This window comes from Gambusia affinis, linkage group LG05 (genome assembly GCF_019740435.1).
Source record: "Gambusia affinis linkage group LG05, SWU_Gaff_1.0, whole genome shotgun sequence".
NCBI lineage: Eukaryota > Metazoa > Chordata > Actinopteri > Cyprinodontiformes > Poeciliidae > Gambusia > Gambusia affinis.
Genome location: NC_057872.1, coordinates 3,723,484 through 3,747,775, shown reverse-complemented (window position 1 = coordinate 3,747,775; position 24,292 = coordinate 3,723,484). Strand labels below are relative to the sequence as shown.

The following is a 24,292-nucleotide window of genomic DNA, read 5'->3' as shown; positions in this document are numbered from 1 at the left end:
AGTTAATTCCGTCTTATTTCAGGTTTTCTAGGATATTTGCACCATAATTCCTTGGTAAAATTTAGTGTTTTTGCAGTGAAAGTAGTTAAATATCTTTAAGACAAGTGTTCCTCGCAGAACCCTGATTTCAGTTTTACGGATTTACAACAATCATTCCTTATAAGTTGGAAAGCTACAAACCTCCAAAGATGGATGCTGTGATGAGGATTTTCCTCCTCTGCAGCAGAACAGAGCTTCAGCTCCAAATGTTCCTCAGCTTGTTCTGAACTGTTTGCAGTCCAAAAAGCGTTCGTTTGTCTTCACAGCAGGCATTCAGTTACGTTTTTTTTTTTGTTTTTTTTTTGCTTTATTTATTTTTTATCTTAAGAGCTTCTCATATATGCTATGAAATCAACCTTACAGTTCAGGTAAACCTTTATTCCCTGAAACCTGAAAAAAATGAAACTACCTATAGAATTTATGAAGTGGCTTGTCGGGATCAGATAGTTTATTTTACAGACTGTGACAATACTTGTGACAGGAAGCCATGACTGATGACTAATGGCATTAAGTCATTAAATTCCTAAAATCCCCTGGACTGGTTTCAATAGTGAACAAGTCCTGACAAGCTAAAGAAAAAAAAAGAGTTATTAGATATCTCTTTTCTAATTAGAGATTAGAAATCTGAGAGCTGATTTAGTGGAACATTTATCTACTTGTTCCAGTTAAAATAACTGTGTATAATTTTACATTCATACATACACTTATAAATGTAAGTATTATAGTACATTATCCTTGACAATTAAATTATATACTACTCATTCTGTGTTATTTACAATATTAGGTGTGTATGTTATTCAGCTGCATTTTTTAAAATATGTATTAGCTTTAGATTTTTTGTTAAAATTTCGTACAGATTTTAATTACCTTGCTTAAGCTATTCCATAAATCCATTCTCTGTAACACCCACTTGTTTTGTTGTAGTATTAGCACTTTTTTTTGAAGGTTTTCCCAGTAGTTAATTTTGTTTTGCTTTAGAAATTGTTTGTAAAAGTTTTCAATTAAACAAAATCTCCAAATTTTAATATTTTAGATTTTAAAAACCCTGTGACAGACTGGCGACCTGTCCAGGGTGAACCCCGCCTCTCGCCTGGAATGTTAGCTGGGGATAGACACCAGCAACCCTCCCGACCCCATTAGAGAAAATGGATGGATGGATTTTAAAAACAGTGGATTTGAATAATCTCTAAAAATCAGAATAGTGGGGAATTTTAATTATTCCGTTTTGTAAACTGAAAACTATTTCTAAATTGCTCTTGTAGCCTCAACTCCTCAGCTAATGTATGGTAGTGTAAGTGTGTATGGAGTTAGAGACTAACAGGTATTTTGATTTCTCCATTATAGAAAAGCTCCTGGCCATCTTGGATTGTGTGTTAGCAATATAAAGTTTCCAGCAGACTTTATGATCGAGTTATGATTCAAAATTTGTGCCCAGGTTTTTAATAGATTCATAGCGGTTCTAATATTAAATGTGTTTATTAGCATTAAGCCCCATAAAGCATCCATCCGAGTGTATTTCATCAATGTTTCATTTAGTAATTCAAGTCAACGAAATAAACTTTATTCTAATATTCCAATTGATCAAAAATAAATGTAAAAATGTTCCATGAAAAACATATCATGGGACATTTCTGCTTATTCATGCAAGAATGCTAAAAACAAACACTGAAGACCTGATATAAAAGACCTTTATTAAAAGACTAAACATTACATTACACTGACAAGATATGATTATTACAAAAGTAAAAACAAGGCTGGTCGTCAGTCCAGACTTAGAGCACAGTGATACAATGTTCAGTGGTTCAATACCAGAAGGTCCAAACCTGTTGGAAAAACTATTCTTTTCAATAAATTAAATCTGGTAGTTGGTCGTGATAAGGAAGTTTATACAAAAATAACCAAAGCTGATTTACAGTGTAATGCAATTCAGACTTTTAATGCAGGTTCAGAGTCGGAACACTTTACCTCAATCGTGATTGGAGAACAAAGACTTGCACTTAAGAATGTCAGAAATTTGACTGTTAAGACCGTTTACACTGGAAAACTCTACAGTGATGAACTAAATTGTTATCAAAACTGCAGCTGTGCACGCGTATGTCACAAATGTCTTACCATGGTAACCTCTGGGAACTGGAGAAGCCCATTACCATCATCTATACTCACTTCAAACTAAATTTAGGTAAGAGATACTTCATGAGGTCAAAGGATTTTCCTCTGGATAGAGTTTACTGTGAAATCCTCCATTTACCTTTCACAGGAAGTGAACTATGTACAATTCATGAAAATCTGAGGGGAAGACGGAGGAATTTCAGTACCCGTGTAGCGCAGTGTCTTCAACATATTCTTCATATCGACAACAATAACCAGCATGCTAGGCTCTGTTTAATCTTTCCAGGCAGGAATGATATCAGTGCAGCTTGGAAGTAAAAAGGAACAAACCAACTGATTTGACATTTCTCTTTCCAGACACATGAACTCGAATATTTTGCAGAAATCGCTGGATTGAAAAGTGGAGGACAGATTGACCGAGCGGAGCCACTGCCACCCGGCTCATTGCTTTACAGCCTGCTCTGCAACCATGGGAGACCTGAGACGGTGCAGTAGTCACAAAGCACACAGACGAGCTGCTCTTGTAACATTAGCATTGGAAATGAGCAAAGAATGTTTACAATTCGACATGCAAGACTTTTTAGAAGTGAGGCGAGGGGGGAATACCGGTCGGTTCTGCCTCATCTGTCCCTCGGTAACGGGCCTGGATCAAATTTTGGCAGGTTAGGGAAAAGAAAAAAAACAAAACACTGGGGGGTGAAAAAAAAAAGAAAAGAGAGGAACCAGTAGGTACATACCATCTCTGCATAAAACACTCAAAGACAGATAAATCAGCTGGAGAAACAGATATTTCTTCTGAAACACTCAATGTTATGTGTCCAAAGTGGAGACAGAGCCTGTCCTGAATCAGCTTCAGCTGTCTCATCAGAGGAGGTGGGTGTGTTACGCCTCCACGCCAACTAACTCCGAGGGCATCGGAGACTTTGGATGTTTGCTTTCGAAGTGCTGCTTGAAGGTTTTAGGGTCGGGCATTTGTGTCTGATAAAAAAGAAAATATATAGAAAAAAAGAAGAGAAATTGGAATATGAAAACAGAAGTTAACAACTGCAAGTACAAAAAAAGATTCTTCCTACAAACAAGAGGACTGTATCAAATGCATGCAGTAACAAGAAAATGAAAATTTAAAAAACAAGTCTTTTCCAAATAATATAATGAATAATCAACCCAAAAAGGCAGGAAGTCAAGTTGAAAACGTCAACATGACTCAGCATTGTTGGAGTGACCCTTTTATTTTGTTTGGTTAGATTGTTGTCACAATAAGGAAAGAAATACCACAGTCTACCCAGTTTCCACTTCAAATTAAAATTCAAAACAGGCAATTATTATTTTCACATTTTAGGTGCCGATTTACAGCTTCGGAGTAGAAACTCATGTTACCTATTGCTATTTATTTTTTCAAATAAAGAAGGATGTTTAAAGCTTCTTTCTAGGGTTCAAACGATTAGTCCGATTGATCATCGATGAATCAATTATTGGAATAATAGTCAACTAATTTAGAAATTGATAAATCGTTAATGGGAGCATACAGACTCAAAAAAAGGTTAGCTGCTGAAAGAACAACACGCTCAGAGCGGTAATTAAACCAAAACTGTATAAAAATATATACATTTTGCATTCTAGACATAAAAAAAAAAAAAAAAAAAAAAAACTATCAACAGTAAAAATGTTCTGCCTGAACCTCCTCAAGTGGGAATTTTAGCTTCAAATTCTGCAACACAAAAAAAGCCAAACAAAACAAAATAAAAAATAAAAAAAACTTCTGCTATGCACCGTTTGCTATCCAATTATTAATCGGTTAGTCCAAAAATAATCAGCAGATCAGTTACACACTGTATTGATGTTCTGTCAGACAGAAAGGACTGAATTTTTCATGTAGATGTCACAATTATTTTGTTAGCTGCAGAGGCATGCTTTGCAACAAATGATCAAGCATACGCTAAAATGAAATGTTATTGCATTTAGGCAAAAAGAAAAATAAAAAAAATCTAATTTGAAAAAGAGAATTGATTTGTTTGGTTGCTATTTTAAAACAAACGGATTTAATGAAAAATCTGCAGAATCTGCCAATTTTTTGTACCCAATCAATTAATCAACAGAATAGATTAATTGCTAAGTAAAATAGTCAATTATCGCAGCCTTTATTCTTTACAAATTGAACATTCATATGCACCAGATCTGATGAGAGGAAATTCGTCTCATGATGCAGCATACAGTAAAATCTGCTGAAATGTTTCATTTGAATTTGGCAGTAAAGCACTTAAATTAGTTTGCCAACAGTCAATAAAACCAAAAGAATAAGACGAAAATGGGATGAACACATACAAGCCACACTTTTCAGATTTTTCAAAACCATTCACCATATTTCGCCCACTTTTACAATTTTGCACTACCATGTGACGACTGTCTCCCAATTCAATAAAGCTTGTGATGCAACATGACGCGGGTACAAACACTTCCGTAAACCATAGATGGTTTGGGTAATACTTAGCAGGGAGTGCATTTTTTATAACTGAGACTCTCCTGTTTTCTTTTTAAAAGCAATTTAAACACAAAAGCATAGCATGTGCTCAGATTGAAGCATATAATTTACGTACCCGGCATACACTGCAGGTGTACACCAAGGCAGCTTTGGCTGCTGCCTTCTGGTCATGACCTTTGCTCTTCTTTATTTCCGCCTGCTTTTTGGCATTTTTCTGCTGGGACTGAAACTTCTGGTGCCCACGGGCCATATCTGTTGTTACACCTGAAGGAATCAAGACAGGAGGCGGAAAATGGCAGCGTGTGAGAGAGGATGGATGAAGAAAGTGGTGGAAAAACAAACTATGAAACCAGGAAATCCATTTAAAAAACCAATGATGTTTGAGCACGTCCAATGATGTTGATGTGTTTTAAAATGTTCAGAGCAACATGAAGTGTCAAATATCTCTCAAAACTGGGTTAATTGTCTCTTTTTAGGTCACAAGCAAAAAAAGCAATTAACTTGGAAATTTCCCCAAAGAAAATTAAACAGCAGACCTCTATAAATTTACCGGAACTGGGTCAGTTTTAGTGGCTGTATGAACCCTGCTTCAGAGGGGAAACGATAAATGTATATAATTTTACTATCAGCAGTCCAAACAACACCAGAGTCTTTCTAAGCCTGTACAGTACGTGCCGTGGACGGAGTGACGTAAGGCTAGCATTGTAGCTTAACCGCTCATTGCAAGCGTTGAGTTAAAAGCAGTTATAAACGGTAACACTGACAGAGACGGTGGAAAACACATATCACATTTTGGTAAATATATACAAGATGGACATTAATGAAACCCTAATGTCATTTTAAATTAGCTCAAACATACACATTTTATCAGCCGGTTGCAATTTCATACTAGCAGAAGTAATACGTAGACATGTACAAAAGATGCTAAATGTCGGCTGTTAACTTACGTAAACACAGCATCTGTAAATGGCTTACCAATCAAAAAAAAAAAGTATTATTCACAACTGCCACAAAAATGAAATTTAACAAACGCCAGCTTCCTCTGAACAATCCGTCGATTTCGAACGGTTTGCATACAAAATGCTCTAATGCGCATGCCCAAGCCGTCTACCGTGCTGCCTTCAGGGTCGTCCCTAAACGCTGGGAAGAAAATTGAGTTCACTTTTGTACTGATATGGATATAGTGGATGTTTTTTTTTTTATTGACAACACATTAATGTAAAATCGCTACTGAAAAAGAATTCAGAGCGAAATGAAGATTTCTTTTCAAAACAATGATGTCTGTTATTTTTTAAACTGTTATTTTGTACAGTTTACAAAATAACATAAACATTTCTCAGCTCATATGTATACAGTATATATACACACACACGTCCGACCTAATCGTGTAAAATTAAATGCTCGCCACTAGATGTCAGGATACAGCCTAAAAAGCCACTTTACAGGATGAAGGTTATTTGAGGAATTGATTGACTAATCAAATTACACTAGTATCATATTTTATGATTTGTATGAAGACATTTAAAACAAATGTAATTCTTCTTGTCATTTCATTGCACATGAAATAGCAGAAATGTACCACAAAATGAGACAGAGTCTCTGAGCTTTCTAAAAACAGATAGGCAATTGAAAACAAAAGCAGATAAAAGGACAAATCTAATATATAAAACAAGTATGTCTATCTTCAGCAAACATTTCGGGCGAGAGGCAGAGTACACAGGTTACTAGTCTGTCGCAGGGCAACATAGAGACAGACAGGACAAACCATGCACACACACTCACACCTAGGGAGAAGTTAGAGAGACCAATTAACCTGACAGTCATGTTTTTGGACTGTGGGAGGAAGCCGGAGTACCTGGAGAAAATCCACGCATGCACATGGAGAACATGCAAACTCCATGTAGAAAGACCCCATGACGGAAATTGAACACAGTGCTACCAACTGCACCCCTGTGCAGCCCAGTTTTCATTTATGTTATTTTATTTTTAATAAAGATGCTCAGCGTGAAAACTAGTCTTACATACTAAACTATTAAAAAAGCGTATGTAGTTATCTTTGTGCTTCCCCGGAGTGTCCACACTGTCAGCTATATATGCTACATAGTCTCTTGTGTATATACACAAGAATATTTAGAATACATAAAAAATACTGCAGACAATGCAACAATGCTATTTGATGTTATTTGCCCCAATACACCCAAAGTTGTGCAAAAATGAAATTAGTAAAAATGACCAAGAAGATCTTGGTCATCTTCTTTGACCAAGAAGATTAACACTTCTTGGTCAAAGGACCAAGAAGAATTCAAATATATTCCCTGTAAACCAGCTGGTTTCTATTGTTTTTTGAGTTATTTCCATGAACTACATAAAATAATAGACGTACAGCCCACATCGCTTCCCTGTCCTTTTAAGTCAACCCTCTCGTCTGTGAATCCACCAATAGGAGCAAGAATGCACCACCTGTGTGGAGTCGTTTGACCAATCAGCAAAGCCGCCCCCTTTTCCTCGTTCGTCCTGCCTGTTTAGGTGCCGCATTGAACACCTTTATCCCTCGCAACTAAATATAAACCCTGTCCAGTTATACACAAGATTCTTCTTAATGAAGTCAGTTTGATGTTTTGTTGGTGTTGTTGTTTTTTTTTTTAAGTTGACAGTAATAAGATGGACATTGGACCACGGTGTAGCTGGTAAGATTACATACTCTTCTGTTGGCTGTTTTCATCGAGAGCTTCCTCCGAGACAGCCTCAGGGGCCCAGGCTGCCGAAGTTTGAAGAGCCCCAAACAAAGTGACCAGATCCAACTCGAAAGGCCGGTTTCTCGCGCCAGTCCAAAGAAATTACGACAGAGTGCAACATGGACCTGGATAGGTAAGACAAAGCCATTAATATTATTTCTCTCTTCTTTTTTTTTACACGCTGGTTTGAAATTCATGCGGAGTACTAATACAACCCCATCAATATTTAGATAATTAAGCACAACTAGAACCTAGCTTAATGGGGGGCGGGAGGGAAAGGCGGTGTTTAAGCTCAACATAAACATATTAGAAGATGTGTTGGTTGCTAAAGCTGTTTCTGATTTTAAATGATAACATATTCTCAAATGAAGATGTTTTATGGTTATCTTTTGAGTATCGTGGGTAACAACAATATGATTTACGTTCATAGTTTGTGTTCTTTGCGCATCTGAAATGAATCCCGTTCACCCACACAGACAGAAGTCTGGTGAGAAACGGCCTGAGGCATGGCTGTTGGCTCCACAGACTGTTGTCCCGTGTTGACAGATTGACTTTGATCTGACACCCAACGCTTTCCCATCGCCTCAACAGCAAACGGCTGGTGGTGGTGGTGCCAAATGAAATGTCGGTGGCCCCCCGCAGAGTGTTCGGCAGCGAGGATGAGGCGTGGAAGAACTACCTGGAAAACCCGCTGATCGCCGCCACCAAGGCCATGATGAGCATCAATGGAGATGAGGACAGTGTGGCAGCTCTGGGGCTGCTGTATGACTACTACAAGGTCAGAAAGGACGGCCTTGCACGCCAAATAATGGAAAAAAGAAAATGTGCATTTTTGATAATTAGTTGACATTTAAGGGATGAAAAAGATGTGCTTTTGACAGAGAGAGTGCAAAGATTTTTGCAAGATCCAATTGGGAGAAGTTACTTTAGTATCCCATCTACTGGGAATTCATGATCTCCACTAATGGACGTTTGTGTATTATCAAAAATGTCTTGTTTGCTTTGGAGATTGCTTCAGTTGCACAAATAGCTAGACTCCTGAATAAATGTGCCAGAAATCTAAACACTAAAGAAGAGTCCACTCTTGTCTTGCACATGGATAACACTTATAAAGTCTAAAGTTGGTGAAAGGTTGAATGTCAAACTTTGACAGGTAAATATTTCAGAATTCTTGTTTCAATATTGTGTGACTGCACCTTTCCTGCCCTCCCTTTTTGTGCTTTATTTTGAAAATCCCTGAGCGATTTAACCATTTAGAGAGACCAATTTACCTAACAGCCTTCCTCCCACAGTCCAAAAACATGACTGTTGGGTAAACATACAAATATATATTATTTATTTATTTGTTTTTTCTCTTTTAATGTTAACTATAACCTGCAGAAACCAAGAGGGAAAAACAAACTGAAATCCTGAGAACAAAATGAAACGCTAAAACAACCTGTTTGCAAAAATGTTCATACTCTGGGGCCTAGTCCACATGTAGACAGATATCTTAAACAAATACATTTTTTATGCTTTTTGGCCTTTCATCCACACAGAAACTCTATTACTCATAAAACACCCAACCAAAGTGGAGATTTGAGAAAACTCTGTATGTGTGCTTCAGTCCCAGCCGAAGAGAAACGAACGTCTTCACTGTAGTATATTTATCATCTTTCTCCAGACTAATTTGGATTTGACAATGCAGTCCCTCTAATTTGTCATTAAAATTGAACTAGAACAGTCAGACGTTACTTGTTGTCATCGGAGGTATTTTAAATGTGGCAGGTGTGTATGCACTCCTATTTACTGTGTGTGTGGGAATTCATTCTCAACACAGTTGATTAGGTTTGCACCGATCGCAGTTTTCTTTACCGATCTTTAAAAAGCCTGACCTGCTGATTCCGATTTAGACCGCTATCAAATTTTATTATGTCTTTGTCTGGAGTGTTGCTAAATATAGCCTAAAAGTCGCTGAGTTGGTAACAGTGTGGTGACTAGAAGTGAAAAAAGGTCAGAAAGGATTTCTTAATTTTTCTTTTTAATATCAGAATCTGTCATTTGAACAAGAATGACTTTAGATATGCATCATACATCATTTTTCCCCCCCTTCTGTCCTGTGTGGGGCTTGGTAATGACCTCAGGTTTGAGTTCTTATCTTTTCCATTGCCTTAATACGTTTAGGTTCCTAGAGAGAGAAAGCGCTCGTCCGGCGGTGTCCCGCCCCCGGACCCTTCCAACGCCTACGGCGGCCCGGACGTCCTGGATCACCACAGCCAGGCCCTGAGATCCATGCCGGTGAACCTCTCCCTGAACGGCTCCGCGGCGGAACACCACGGCTCCAAGCGTGCCGCTGCCGCCGTCGCCTCGGATACCAGAGGAGGAGACGGTAGAGGCGGCGGCTGTGCGCCTCTCGCCCTGGTGAAAACGGAGAGCCAGGCGTCCACTCCAGTTTTAAGCTCCCACCTGGAGGAACCCAGAGAGCAGCAGAGGATGCTTTATGAGCCGAGCTGCTACCACTTATCGCTCTCTGGGTACCAAAAGGACGAGCAGAGCAGCCCTCCGGACAGCACGTATGAGGAACGGCTGGAGGAAGAGGTCAGGTGCCGCTTCCTGCATACGAGTTCTGCCTTCCCCGACTTCTGCTCCACTTTCTGTTTTTTTTTTTTCTCAAAACACACTTGTTTTCTTTGTCTTTTACAGATTTATCACAGAAGTCGATCTTCACGAGTCGACACGTCCCTCCATCAACTACCAATGTAAGACTTTATCATCACACATAACCTTCTGGTACTAAAAGCTTAAATGAGGCCTGTCGCCATGGCAAAAATGACTGGGTGGTAAAATGTCCCAGGAATTATTGCGATAAGCGGTAATACTAGGGGGCTTTTTGAGACCATTTCAAGTAACACATTAACGACATAATAACTTGTAAAGAACTCTAAACAGTGGAACTGGAAGATATATTTTAAACAACCAAAATGAAATGAACAAGACAACCAAAAGCAATCAATAAAGCAGAAATTAAAAACACAAGTGAAACCATGAATAAAATGAATTATGAAGTCTCTGCAAACAAAATTGCCCTTCAGAAAATAGTCGTCCTCACAATGGAAATGATCAAGCTAATTATAATTCATTACGAGATCAATTAATGAATTAATTGCTTATTTTGACCGGTTGACTGTCGCTATCATTTCCAGTTTAGTTTCAGGACATGAAAGAAAACCTCATCCAGTCCAAGGTTTTTAATATTCTTTGCTTCAGATGAACTTGCTAAACAGGTCGGACTTCTTAAATCTACAAACCGTGTTTGCTCTGGAGCCGAGGGAACCGCTGGATCACCCACGATCTGTAACCGTTTTTATCTTTTCAAATTCAAATCCAAAAATACGTTAAAAATCCCAAAGGGAAATTAAATGAACTCCATTTATTTCAGAGGAACAAAATGGATAGAAAACCTGCTCACGTCCTTCATTGTTGGAAGAGTTTTAAAAGTGTCAGTAAAGAGATAAAAAATGAAAGGATTTATCGGGATGAAATAATCGTCAACTAACTTAGCAATCGATTAATCGTTACCTGGAGAATACAGAATACATTTTGCTGAAAGAACAGCACAGTCAGAGTAAAATTTAAGTTAAAATTGTGCAAAAAATATTCTCATTCTACATTTAAGAGTTACAAAAAAAATCCTTTCACTGTAAAAAATTGTAAATGTTCTCCTGAAGCGGGAGCTTTAGCTTCAAATTCTGTTTAAAATAAATTCTCCTATTAACCACCTTTTGCTGTCAAAATTAATCCAAACCATAAACACCAGATCAGCTCTTCACTGTATTGATGTTCAGGCGCTGAGCTTTTCACATGTTGACGTCAGAAAGATGTTTTTAGCTGCAGATTCGTCCTTTGCTCCAAACGACCCAGGCGTCGCTAACGGAATCCTGTTGATGCATTTTAGGCAATAAAATCTTTATTTTCTCATTTTTAGAAAAGGAATTGAATTGTTCATTTACATCTTTTGATGTTTTTCTAACACTGTACAAAAAGGCTTTAGTGGTTAAATGAAAACTCTGCAGAATGTTTCTTTTTTTAATTTTTTTTCCTCCCTGATTAATCATGACAATAATTGATAGAATAACCGATTGCTAAACTAATCGTCAGCTCCAGGGTCCGAACGGAATACAAACCACATGATTTGAATTGTTAGTAAAAAACCTTTCCATGGTCACTACCTTGACCTGTTATTTGCATGAAAGCTTGTGGGCATATTATGACATGACAGTTTAAGGATTTGACAACTCGATGTCTTTGCAGTGACTGCTTCTCCTACAGCCTGGAGGCCAACATGTCGCTGCGGCCGCGCCAAGGGGAGGGCCCCATGGCCTACCTGAACCGGGGCCAGTTCTACGCCTTGTCTCTGTCCGACAGCGGCTACAGGTCGGCCCACTGTCAGCCCAGGGGCCCGGCGTCCAGCGGCGAGCGGCGCGCCTCTCTGAGAGGCTCCGACCTGCAGCGGGACACCGTGGTGCAGGTGAGGGATCCTCGGAGTCCCGGCTAGGAGCTGGACGCGCTCGGCCCTCGTAACGCTGCGTGACTGTGTCTCGTCACGCAGAGTGTGATCATGGTGGTGTTTGGGGAAGACAAGTCCAGAGACGACCAGCTAAAGAACTGGAAGTACTGGCATTCCAGACAACATACTGCAAAGCAAAGGGTACTGGATATTGGTAAGAGGATTTAAATTTGTTTTTTATATACATATAATTTATTTATTTTTTTTACACAGATTAGCTTTAGCTGTTACTCTCGGGAACTGCTAACTTCCTCCCCCCTTACTCTACAAGAAAAACAAGGTGGGAGCAGGCGGCACTCCTGACAGAGAATCCCTCCACCTGCTGGGCGGTAAAACCGGATTAGATTTGAATAACAGTTGATGTTCGATTCCCACAGGAGTCATGTGAACAGACAGCCAGTGGGGCTGCATTTGAATAGACGTTACGGAGAAATGAGTGCAGGCCTGGATTGCGGCCATATCCTGTATGATCATTCAAGAGGCAGGCCTCAACCTGCGGCCCAAAAACTCCGGAATGAACCAGATCTGTCATCCACTAGAGGGTTTTTCTGTGCGGGGCAAGTTCACGCCACAAACGCTGCTGGCATGGACTTGCTGCACAGTGTGGCAGGAGAGTGGAAGTGAATGCGTGACCGGGGTGTGTGCTGGGATGATTTTTTTTATTTTTCTATTTTTTCTTAGTTGGAAATCGGATTAAGAAGCGAAAATATTTCCACGTCAGATTTTGATTTACTCAGAGATGCTGCATGTAAGATAAGGGGATAAGAGGTGGAAAAAAAAATGTTGTTGAACTCATAAACTCTGCAGATTGTTTCGGCGGACTGCTGAACGTTTATTCAAATAGATTAATAAACTTCATATTTTCAAGCTGAACAAAAATATTACGTCCCGATATATTTGGATTATTTTGTCTGTTGAACTGGTGAAATCGGACGTTTTAGGTTAAACAACGTGTTTGTAATGTGTGGAATTTTGAAAAGTAAACAAGGGATCTGGGAAATACTACAGTTGAATCCATGATGTCACCACCACGTTGTTTCATTGATGGAATGAAGTGTTGACATTATAGTGCTGTATAACGTCATCTTCCCATTCACCCACAAAACTATTTGAAGTATTCCAGTTAATTAGTTCAACTTTAAACGAGCTGTAAAATAGGATTTCCTCCTCCTTAACTAGTCACTGTCGCTAACGAGGCTACTATCGGCCTGGTAAGTAAAAAAAGAAAAAAGCTTGATGTCATCAACTGATATTGGTTTCCATCTTGTTGCTGTTTGTTTTTCGGGGATTGGTCATTTGGTGTTTGTTTGGTCATGTGACTGTGGAATGTTTACATTATTGCATCCCTAACTGTCCAGTACAGTTTTTTTGCATATAACATCCCAAAAATAAGGTTTTAAATCATAATCTTTTTCGACTTTAAAGTTATTTTAGGATATATTCCCCCCGTTGTAATTTTGAGATTGCATTGAAATATTAAAAATGATGACAGATGGACGTTTGCCCGGACGCCACCCCGTCTGAAACGGTTCTCTCTCGTGTTTTTCTGTCTTTGCATCCAGCCGACTACAAGGAGAGCTTCAGCACCATTGGGAACGTGGAGGAAATCGCCTACAACGCCGTGTCTTTCACCTGGGACGTGAGCGAAGAAGCCAAGGTAAGAGCCAGCAGCAGCAGAGGCGTGCTGGGATTTGGGGTTTTCAGAACCCGGCCGATTCCCTCGACGACATGCAGTCCAATATGTCCGTCGGTCAGATCTCGCAAGAATTACAGCTCCATTTTCACTTCCATTCATTAAACTATTCCATGTTGAGCTTATTGTTGAGCAGGTAAAAGCAAAAAATAAATAAACAAATAGTTTCGCTTGGATGAAGACAGAAACCATATTTGCAGGCAGTCTGCGGCCAGCTGCAGCGACCCCGTCCTCTCACACTCAGGGCCGAGTGTCACTCTTTAAACGGCTGTACAGAAACGCAGACCGGTAATTGCGGCTTTGCAGGTTTGACTGTAAATATTTACTGTTTGCCGCACGCCTTCACTGCGCTCTGTTGGTTTTCGGCAGGTTTCCGCTGCGGAGCGCCCCTCGTGTGTTCACTGTACCGCGTTCCTCCACTGCTCAGTGAACATGATTGCACACACAAGTGGTTCCATCTGAGACAGGACAGTTTAATTATCAGCGTTTTTTTAATTCATATTGTAGCTGAAAAAAAAAAAAGAGGTACAGCTGAAACCAGAAGTTTAGATACCCTGAATAACAAGACACACACACACACACACACACACACACACACACACACAGAGTTTTTTTCCTCACTAGACTAAACTTCCCTTGTTTTAAATCGGTTAGAATTACCAGAATTATTTCTATTTGCTAAATGCCACAATAATGAAAAAAGAGTATGCCAGAGATTTATTTATTAATGTCTTCAAAATTAGTATTTTCTAGCATTGCTGTTGAATAATATGGATTTGGATGCTGAAGGTTACACACTGTTTTCACTTTTATTTTGGGGTTGATTTGCACATTTTGGACCAGAACCCGTTCATCTCTGGAACACAGAATCCGTGTCCTTCCTGAGCGCTGTGTAATGTTTGAACGAGGCTCCTTCAAGCATCGGTAAATTGTTCCCAGGATGCATCAGACTAATGAAGCTCATCAGTTCTCTTCCTGAAATCTTGGCTGATTTTTTATTTTATTTAATTTATTTTTTTGACTTTCCCATTGTGTGAACCATTGAGTTCCAGGTGCGGCCATCGCTTTGGATGTGGCCTCATTTTCTTTATTGCGATGAAGGCTGTGAAATTCAGTGTCAGGATGAAGTGAGTTAGTGCTTTGTGATTTCATCTTTGTATTTTTTTTTATTCCTTATTTTCTCAATAATATGAAATAATTAAAACATGCATTTTGACATCTTTTAGCTTATGATTTATCTTTTAAACGCTTTGCTGTGGCAATTGGAGTGAAATTAATTTCCAGTTGCTCAAAGCATTTATTTCACCGGTGTTATTACTCAGAGTGACTGCCAGTTAATGTCATTATTATATCAGTAAATAACATCCTAGGACTTGAGTGCTTCTACTTCTGTATGCATGTGTTTTTAATCTTTCTACTCAAAATGAAGTCTTCGAATCTTTAAGTCAACACATTAGATCAAAATTTTTGTCTTTGTTTTTCCACAGCCCTGCCATGCCCATCCTTCCCTGGGTTTTGACTAGGCCTTGTCTGTGTAAATCTGCTGCAGTTACTTCATCTTCAGATTTCACTTTGCAAACGTGGCTGACTTCTGATGTAGATTTTTGGATCATTTATTTGGCACAAATATATATTTACTTTTTATTTGTCACAGTCTGTTGTTGCCAGGCAACAAGCCGCTCCATCCTCATTGCTAGCGGGTCTTCCAGCAGCATGTTTGTGTTTGCTTCGTGGCCGGCGGACGGCCACTTCACAGCGTCCTCTTCAACTTTCCGCTTTTTACGAGGGCATTTGAGCGCCCTCACACAAACACAGCAACCCTCCTGCAAACACCCCCCCGATCCTCCCCCACACACACACACACACACACACACACTTCCACTGATGCTGGCAGCAGCGCATGTGCCGCTGGCGGAGGAACTAAATGGCTCGGGTCGGTGGAGGTGGGAATCGGCGGAGCTGTGTAGGAGGCCCGTTTGCGCTTTAGGCTTTCAGTGAAATCAGCCCTCACCTCTGCAGGTTGGGGCACGACGCTGTTGACGCGGCGCAGTGGGAAAATGATCGCTGAGCCGCGGTGAGAGCTCACCTAACCGTTATCCGTCTCCGCCGACCTGTTTGCTCGAGCCGCCCTTCCCGTTTTACCGGAAAAATCTACAGGTGTTTGTGTTTGGTTTATGCGATTTTGGCATCAGTCATGAGAATATGTTCCTCCTTGTCGCTAAATTTGTGAGGCCGCCGCGTGGAGGAGTGTTTACACTGTACTCTGCCTGGCCGCTCTGTGATTTTTCTTCTTTCGTTTTGGGTGTGGTTTGAGTTTTAGAAGTTGAACCAACATGTCGATTTTATTTGTAGTCTTTGAAATTAAGGCTTTTATTTATTTATTTTTTTTACGCCTCCCCAAAATGTACGATTTATGAGAAGTGGGGCTTGTCTGATTGGCACTGTGAGCTGTTCCTATTTACTTAATGACACTGTGACCTTCTGTCATCACTGTGCACTAAATCACTCACAGATTCACAAGGGAACAACCGATTTATTTGTCGATGACTGACAAAAAAACAAAAAACAACAAAAAAACCCTCTGCTTTTATCAATAAAATATAACTTTGTTACTGTTACTGCCAGCAGAGTATCAGTTAAAAACCCAATTTTAACGGTAATTTCTCTCTTTAGTTCTTTTAATTTTTTTTGCCTTATGAGTTTGTTGCAGAGAATTTTTGGAACTAGTTTATTTAAAACATTGCTTCATCATGTTGAAGTTTGAAGACATTTGGTTCTTCACAGCTCTCTTCAAATCCAGACACAGTTTGAGATCTGGGTTTTGACTAGACCTTGATTTCTTTTTTATTTTTTATTTTTGCTGTTGTTGTTGTTGTTGTTTTCAGCCATTCTATTATAATAATTATCCTGCTGATGTGCCAGTTTTGTGGCTTTGCTCTAATTTGACCAGAGAATACAAACTTTCTAGGTTCTCGTGGAACTTTTTTTTTTTTTTTCCAGTCATCAAACCTGTCTGCTTACCCACCCCTCACACTCAACCATTCACACACGCTTTACCGCTTTCTTCTTTTTCATTAAGTCTGATGTAAGCTGTGTATACATTACAAGACTTTGATATATAAAAAAAAAGAGATTAGAAGTTTACGTGAACAGACTGTTCTTGCTTCGCGACTTGGGGGGGAAAAAAAAAACCTCCAACAGAAACAAGGTTCTCACACTTGTAGCGACTGCACCTGCTGCTGGATCGCAGACCGCCGCACTTTTCAGATTCTCTTCAGGTCAGTTTGGAGGCGGTAGTGGAAGATAGCCTCAGGAATTTGATGTGGTCTCCAATAACATGATGGAGCTTAAGAACTGCTTCTCTAATGGTATTGCAGAAGTCTTTACATGTTGGGGGTCGTGTTAACACTCACCTAGCAACTGTCAAAACTTCACATTTTCTTTAAAATGGAGGTTGTGGGTTGAATAGCAGTACCTGGCCGTCTGCTGTTACCTGTTAGATTCAAAGGAAGGGTGTTGGCACAGTCACGGGGAACGACGATGATGGACTAGCGGTCACGGAAACATGTTTTTTTTTTTTTTTTATTCCCCTTGTCTGCACTTGGCTGAATAAGTTTACTAAGAGGGAGCGACCCAAGCAGCCTTCGCAGTCCCTACACCGGTGGAACAGATGAATGTTTCTTTCTCTGGGAGGAAGAAAGAAACTCCTGTCACATCCCACTCATCCTGCTGGCTCTCCAACATGTCCAGACACAGACCGTGGATTTCTTCTCACTTTCCTTTTCCTTTTACCTGCACACCAACTATAAACAGGGAGGTGTTTACAGAGAGAGCTCAAAGTGCCATGGCATTGTCAACCAGGTGGTTTTTATCTGATCGAGTGTGGTGAAGCGGTACTTAAGGTGGGACTAAGACTGTGATGGCGCATGTTGGCAGGCTTTAAGGCCAACATGTAAAGAGTTGCAGGTGTGAGTCAGATGTGTTAAAGGTTGGTCAGATGAGGCATTCTTGGAAGAGATGAGTCTTTGGTACATTCTCGATGGGAGCGAGACCGCCGTTGTGCTGGTGCAGAACCAAGGCTCCTCGTTTTGCTGAGGTGGCGCTGACGACGTGGGAATTGAGAACCAGTTCTCAGTCACCTCACCACGATAAAGAACGGTTTAAAAAAAAAAAAAAACCTCCTTAAAACTTAAACGCAACGTTCGAAGAAGAAAAAACAGTCTACATACTGCTTTCCATGTTAAGTTGACTTACAGAGGAAAAGCGTTACTCCCTGAGGAAAGAGCCCAGAAGGAACGATTGATTTGAATGCATTTTGACACACATGAAGGCCTGCAAATCATCTGGGTTTGCATGATGAGCTGCTGCACCCACAATGAACACCAGGGGGCATAACTGGAAGCATCTTGATTGAGCTGCAGTTTCTGAGCCATCCCTGGGAAAAAGTCCAGTGACAATCATCAGCTGATGTGTTGCAGACAAAATAGGGAAGTCAAATAAAAACCACATACTGGTGGTTGTATTATAAAACATGAACACACGTCACATGGGCTCCTGGTGTAAACATCTGAGGGCTGCATAGTCACCAAATCGGCTCCAGTGGAGGCAGGTTCCTTTGGGTCCCTGAGGTGGACGAATAGGTGAAGCCATTAGGTTGTGCAGTTCAGCAGTCTTACCTTCAGGAAGTTGATCTTAATAGAGAGGGGTTAGTACTTTCAAAATAGAAGCCTACCTAAAACAAACTTCTTACCAACTAGGGCCTTGCATCCTTCACCCCAGTGTGAGAGATGCTCGTCTCTCTGTCCTTCTATCAATGTAACCTGCTTTCAAACAACAGCTGTGAGCATCTGTAGAGCTGTTGTTTAGGCCTGAACGTAGAGGCTGTGATGGTGATCTAGGTTTACTCGGGAGCAGTTGTGGCAGTAAATCGGGTATGTCTATCATAAACATCAGGAAGTGTCAAGATCATCTTTTCAGATGATCTAGTTTAAATAAACACAGTTCTGAATCGGGCCGATGTAGCAGAGTTGAAGGCTGAAATATGCAAAATTGGAGAGTAGTAGGAGAATGGAGCATGATGAGGAAAAGTGGTCAGTCTTTCCTTCAGTCTATAGCAGCATATGTCTATAAGCTTTATCAAAAAAAGGAAAGTTTTAAACCTGGTTGTGAAAGTGGGCCGGGTCTCTGCCTCATGGACTAAAACTGGGAGTCGGAGAACTAAAGGATCCGTCTCCCATTCTACCTGTAGCAGCTCTAGGAACCAGCATAAACCCGCAGTCCGAGAGCAAAGTGCTCTGTTAGGAATATACAGTCACATCTCTGATGTGAGATGTGATTATTAAGGGCTTTAGATGCAAGAAGGAGAATCGTGGATTTAACAGGGAGCCAATGAAGGGAAGCTAAAACAGGAAAAGATATCATCTCCCTTTAATTTATCAGAACTCTTCCCAGTACCATGAGGTGTTTTACAAGAAGATACTTCAAGTGTCACTGCACTTCACCTGTCCACCATCAGCAGCAGCTCAACGGTCTGATCGTGGTTTAAGATCTGACCTAGTTTTTTTCTCTTTTTCTTTTGTCTTTCTGTCTTCCAGGTCTTTATCTCTGTCAACTGTCTGAGCACAGACTTCTCGTCTCAGAAGGGAGTGAAGGGCATGCCTCTGATAATCCAGATCGACACCTACAGCTACAACAGCTGCAGCAGCCGGCCCGTCCACAGGGCCTTCGCTCAGATCAAGGTCTTCTGTGACAAGGTGAGGGAAGGTCAAAGGCGACGGGGAGCCGTCTGCTCAGCGTGGCTGACTGGCCCCGGGTGGATCCGTTCTTTTAATTGCCGTTTCCCCTCTGTCCACCTCCTCCCCGCCACCCCCACTGCAGGGAGCTGAGAGGAAGCTACGCGATGAGGAGAAGAAGCAACTAAGGAGGAGGATAAAAGGTGACGCATGTTGTTTTGTCCTTTCTAAACATTAAAATGTCTAACTTAAGCTAATTTGATGTAAAAATGATATTTTCTTTTATGGAAGCAAATGTTTGAACTATACTCTAAAGAGGCAATATTACCTAAAACCGACTTTTTTGTAATTCTATGCTTTGATTCTTTCCTGCATGTTTGAGAAATCCTTTAATCTCCATGGCAACCATTCAGCTGTGCTAAACGCTGAATGGCGTCTCGAAGGCGGTGCAGCTCCTCCGCTGAGCTTCTGCCTCACAGAGCAGCACTAACCCCAGGAATCCTCCACTCAGATCCTTCAGACTAGTCGGCAGCAATTAGCAAACACCTGTTGGAACTGCGCAGCTGCTGAGCTCATTGTAGAAAATGTGACACCAAGGTCTGACGCTGGCAGGTTTTATGATCAGCATCGCTAAATGGTTACAAACGTAAACCGTCTTCTCTGTTAAAAGAAATGGTGTTTTTCCTCTTAAATAGCAGTGGATGATCCTTCAGGATTGGACGCTTCTCAGTGCACTGCTGGTAAAAACGTCTAAGGGTTAATCAATCAATCAATCAAATTTTATTTGTATAGCACATTTCAGCAGCAAGGCATTTCAAAGTGCTTAACATCAAATCAAACACAGAAACACAACGCAACATGGAATCAACAATCAAAACACGACATTAAGTCAGGTTCCGTCAATAAATTTGTAATTGATTACGCTCCAACTACAACTCTAAACAAGGGGATTTTTAGTTGAGATTCAAAGGAAGTCAGTGTTTCGGCTGTTTCACAGTTTTCTGGAAGTTTGTTCCAGATTTGTGGTGCATAGATGCTGAATGCTGCTTCTATGCATTCTATGCTGCTTCTATGAATAGAGGGACCATGTGACCACTTCCTCAAGGCAGAGTTTAAGAAAGACAGAGACCCAGTTTCAAGGAGTTAAATTACAAAGTCAAAAATGTTTTAAGTCATATTTGATACATATAGCATTTTTAGAATAAGTGAAGGTAGCATAGCTACTTGTTAGTGCTGTTTAATAGCTCAATGTGTCTGAAAAACACATTCTTGCCTATAAAGAGATGCTGAGCTCTCTCTCTTAATTAGGAAAGAGCAGCAGCTTGGGGCCGAGCTCCCCCATCAGGAGGGCAGAAAGCACGCTGTTCAAAAGCATACTGGACCTGGACTCCCAGCCGGTCCTGTTCATCCCTGATGTCCACTTCGGGAACCTGCAGAGAGCGGGGCAGGTGAGGATCCAGTCGGTTTGCTGACAACATCCGCCGTGACGCGCGCCACCTCCGTCTGGCCGAGCGCTTCTCACTTCTTTCTGACGCTTCCTGCAGGTGTTTGCCGTCAGCACTGATGAGGTTCTCGTGGAGAGGTGAGCGTCTCCGGTTCTGTTAGACATCCTGCCTGCTGCAGCTCAGTACGACACAGAGGGTTTGTGTTCGACGGTTACGATGTGTTGTCCTGAAACGCGGTGCGACAGGAGAGACTTTGGAAACAAAAACATTTGTTCTAAATGATTGATTTTTCAAATAAAGTGCTAACATTCTGGACTGTTTGTCTGTTCATGTGTTCATCAGAGGGCAGCCTAACAAGACCATGTCGAGTCAGGAAGAGATCTGCCCACCGCAGCCCAAGAAGTCCAGAGTGGAGCCTGAACGGAAAGGTGAATTTTTCTAATCCCAGTCAGATTCTTTGTTTCCAAATATCGATTATAGTTTATTCCATTTTTTTTTAAATGTTTTTCTCGTTCTGTTCTAGTTCTGCTGTATGTGAGGAAGGAGTGTGATGAGGTGTTTGATGCCTTAATGCTGCACGCCCCAACCCTCAGAGCGCTGAGGGAGGCGGTGAGTGACCGGCCTTTTGATGTTCGACGGTTGAAATGTGGAAGGCTTCGTCTGGACCTGGAATACTTTTCACAATTTTTATTTATTTTTTTACTTTATCTTCACAGATTTCTGAGAAGTACACAGTGCCTGTTGAGAAGATCGCCAAAGTTTATCAGAAAAGCAAAAAAGGGTGAGAAAGTTCACAGACACAAGACGTCCGATTGATGACACGTGGTTAACCACAGGGAAGCAAAATGCATACTAATGCAAAATTATATACACTTAAGGTTTCGAAAGGCTGCTTTTCTTCCACCACAATAATTAATCTAACATTGAGGAAAACATAACTGCTGTGCTTATACAAGCAAATGATTGCCATTGTAGTGGAGAATGTAAATGAAAGTGTGATTTCAAATATGCAACAAACTAAGATGTTGCTAAAAATGGTCAATAAAGCTGCATCAACATGATGTAACAGCGTAATAAAGGACTATCGCAGCATAATATCCAAAAGTAATAATGTAGTTGTGTAGGATGAAAGTTGGATCTGTAACTAATATTTCAATGAAACTACATAATTTAGGACATTTCTATTCTAATTTGTAGGAAAACATATTTTCTGGTGTTTACAAAGTTAAGTCAAACTAACAGAACACCACAGCAGTCTTGTTTATTAAAGTGCTAGAAACGATAACGTGTCTACGTATGCTAACATTCAGAACTTGAAGTTGTAACTTTTTAAGTCATATTTGGATAAAGGGCAAATTGAAATTAAAAGTAACAGTTACTTATTTTATTCCTTGTCTTTTTGCTAACTGATGTAATTTGACCAACGAAATGAAAGCTATTACTTGATATCCCAAAATCTGCAGTTTGCTAATTGTTGTGCTAACTAGAGTTAGCAACACAAATCCGTAGCAATGCCTTCCTTTGTATTTTACATGCTTAAGTACTGTAGCAACATGTTCATTGGATATATGTGTGAGACTGATTTTATAATATACAAAGTGAAGGAACGGCAAATAATTTTTACTGCCGCCATCACTGCTATTTATTTGGCAGCCATATTGAATGTTAGCTTTCCAAATCAGAATTTCAACTTCTGGGGATTTTACTTGGAATATGTGATTTAGGACTTGGAAATTCTGTCTTCAGAGTACAAATGTAGCACACCGTTACATTTGTGTTTCTAACAGCCGCTACATGATTACCTATGCATGTTAGCATGCTACGTTAGCATGCTAATTTGTCTTAAAAATGGGGACTGAAGTGGACATGTCTTGTTTTGTGTTGGACTGGAGCTGAAAACTAGTGGTGAGGATTAAAAAATAAATGGCTACCATATTATGTAAGGTTTTTAAATAAATTCCAAGCTGGGCAAAAACAGTGTAAAACGTTTTGATAAAGTCAATGTATATAACGGAATAACCAGGAAGTAAGGTATTACCTATAACCCTGGCTCTGTTTTCTATAGTCTCTTCTGTTTTTAACAGCATTCCTTGTTTTTATGAACCAAAGGGTCCTGGTGAACATGGACAACAACATCATCCAGCACTACTCCAACGAGGACACCTTCATCCTCGCCCTGGAGAGCTCAGCCGACTCGTTTCACGTCACCCTGTCAGAAATCTGACCTCCGTCAGCCTCAGCGCCGGATTCAGTCATTACATTATACGGACAGAGAAGATGCCTGCTGAGTGAGGCAACAGAACTGGGTAGATACTCACAAGCATCACAGGTAACCGTTAAGAACGGCACCAAACAGGGTTCCTTGAATGCCACGCGGCAGCCTGGTTAAGAGGAGATTTTTTTTTTTTATACAAAGAGCCGAAATGTGTGACAGTTTATGAATGTTACGTTGTAGCAGTCGCTTTCTGCTACAAGGTTGTTTTTTTTTTATTCCGTTGTAGCTGATAATATTCCAGATCTACATAAAGCAACATGCTGGTTTGCTGAGGTTCCACAGGATGAACACAATCAACAGCAGTGAGGTCTGCTGTCAGCGCCTCGTCTGCTTCCTGTCTCAGCCAAAAGTTGTGCAGGTTGTGCATTACTCATGTTTCAGGCAGATTTTCTTTGTTTGCAGCTGTACATGATGCCTCTAGAAAGTAATTTTTATGTTTTTCTTTTGTTTAGTTTTTTTTTTTACTCTGAATTTTTTCAGATTGTTGACCTGCATTTTTCTTTTTTTTTTTTTTTTTTTTTTTGGTATGTCAAAAGTTTGCATGTGAGTTGTAAATAGATGTTTGAGAATTTTAAAATGACATGATATCAGTATAGTGTTTTTTCTGGGTTCTTTCCAACATTATTTATGATATTTGCTCCAAACTGAAGAGGTTTATACAATTTTCTGAGATTTCAGATCACACCTTTACTTTCCTCTACTTTTAACCATACTGAAAATGATATTGAGTGTCAACTTCTGTATCATTCTGTCTTTGGCACCATGATGTATGCTCTTATTCATGAATCATTAAATATAGTTTTATACGCAGAAGTCTGCGTGTCTCCATTTGGTTGCAACAAAATCTAAATGTTGAGGATTAAGTCACTTTTGGAGGCTTTAAAATTTTGTTTTTACTAGAAAAAAGCATTTATTTTTAATCTAAGCCTTGAAGTGTTGCACTTCTTTTTCTTTGTCTAGTTTGGATTGGAGCACCATATAAATATGGTAAGCTGCTAACGGTGCAGTTCTAGTTAAAACACCTTTGAAGTTCCACAGAAACAAGTTCTGATCTGACAACGAACTTTGTGGTCATAATTCCAAAAGCTACGTTGAGTACAAAAACGACACAGCACGGTACCAAAAGAACACCCACGGTGAAGCAGGTCAAAGGTCGCATGGCAGGTGAAAAACAGTAAATGATCTCATTCTAATTTTTTTACATTATAAAAGTGACATTTTAACAAAAAATGCTTGGGC

General features: G+C 40.1%; 2 protein-coding genes across 4 annotated transcripts; one reads left to right on the top strand and one right to left on the bottom strand.

Moving 5' to 3' along the window:
* Positions 1-1,711: 1,711 nt before the first annotated feature.
* Positions 1,712-7,409, bottom strand: LOC122830711 (zinc finger protein 706-like). 3 transcript variants are annotated; one of them, XM_044116303.1, is made up of 3 exons: positions 7,329-7,409; positions 4,743-4,891; positions 1,712-3,126 (listed from the first exon to the last, which is right to left on the bottom strand). In XM_044116303.1, the coding sequence occupies exons 2-3, from the start codon at positions 4,875-4,877 to the stop codon at positions 3,031-3,033; spliced, it is 231 nt and encodes a 76-aa protein (XP_043972238.1). In that variant the 5' UTR covers positions 4,878-4,891; positions 7,329-7,409; the 3' UTR covers positions 1,712-3,030. The 3 variants fall into 3 exon arrangements, with proteins under 3 accessions (XP_043972238.1, XP_043972236.1, XP_043972235.1); XM_044116301.1 differs by lacking the exon at positions 7,329-7,409 and adding an exon at positions 5,603-5,807; XM_044116300.1 differs by lacking the exon at positions 7,329-7,409 and adding an exon at positions 5,575-5,803.
* Positions 7,357-23,866, top strand: LOC122830709 (grainyhead-like protein 2 homolog). Its single transcript, XM_044116290.1, has 15 exons — positions 7,357-7,495; positions 7,954-8,140; positions 9,526-9,939; positions 10,045-10,100; positions 11,653-11,869; positions 11,951-12,062; positions 13,471-13,565; positions 19,196-19,354; positions 19,479-19,536; positions 20,642-20,781; positions 20,878-20,915; positions 21,121-21,206; positions 21,302-21,387; positions 21,495-21,559; positions 22,888-23,866. The coding sequence occupies exons 1-15, from the start codon at positions 7,482-7,484 to the stop codon at positions 23,000-23,002; spliced, it is 1,842 nt and encodes a 613-aa protein (XP_043972225.1). The 5' UTR covers positions 7,357-7,481; the 3' UTR covers positions 23,003-23,866.
* The last annotated feature ends 426 nt before the right edge of the window (positions 23,867-24,292 follow it).

What these genes read in the sequence shown, in the direction of transcription:
- LOC122830711 (XM_044116300.1), bottom strand. An exon ending in ACACCTGCAGTGTATGCCGG is followed by an intron (nt 3,127 to 4,742) that starts GTACGTAAATTA and finishes CTTTTTTATCAG; the next exon opens with ACACAAATGCCCGACCCTAA.
- LOC122830709 (XM_044116290.1), top strand. An exon ending in TGCTGTATGACTACTACAAG is followed by an intron (nt 8,141 to 9,525) that starts GTCAGAAAGGAC and finishes TAATACGTTTAG; the next exon opens with GTTCCTAGAGAGAGAAAGCG. An exon ending in ACCTGCAGAGAGCGGGGCAG is followed by an intron (nt 20,782 to 20,877) that starts GTGAGGATCCAG and finishes CGCTTCCTGCAG; the next exon opens with GTGTTTGCCGTCAGCACTGA.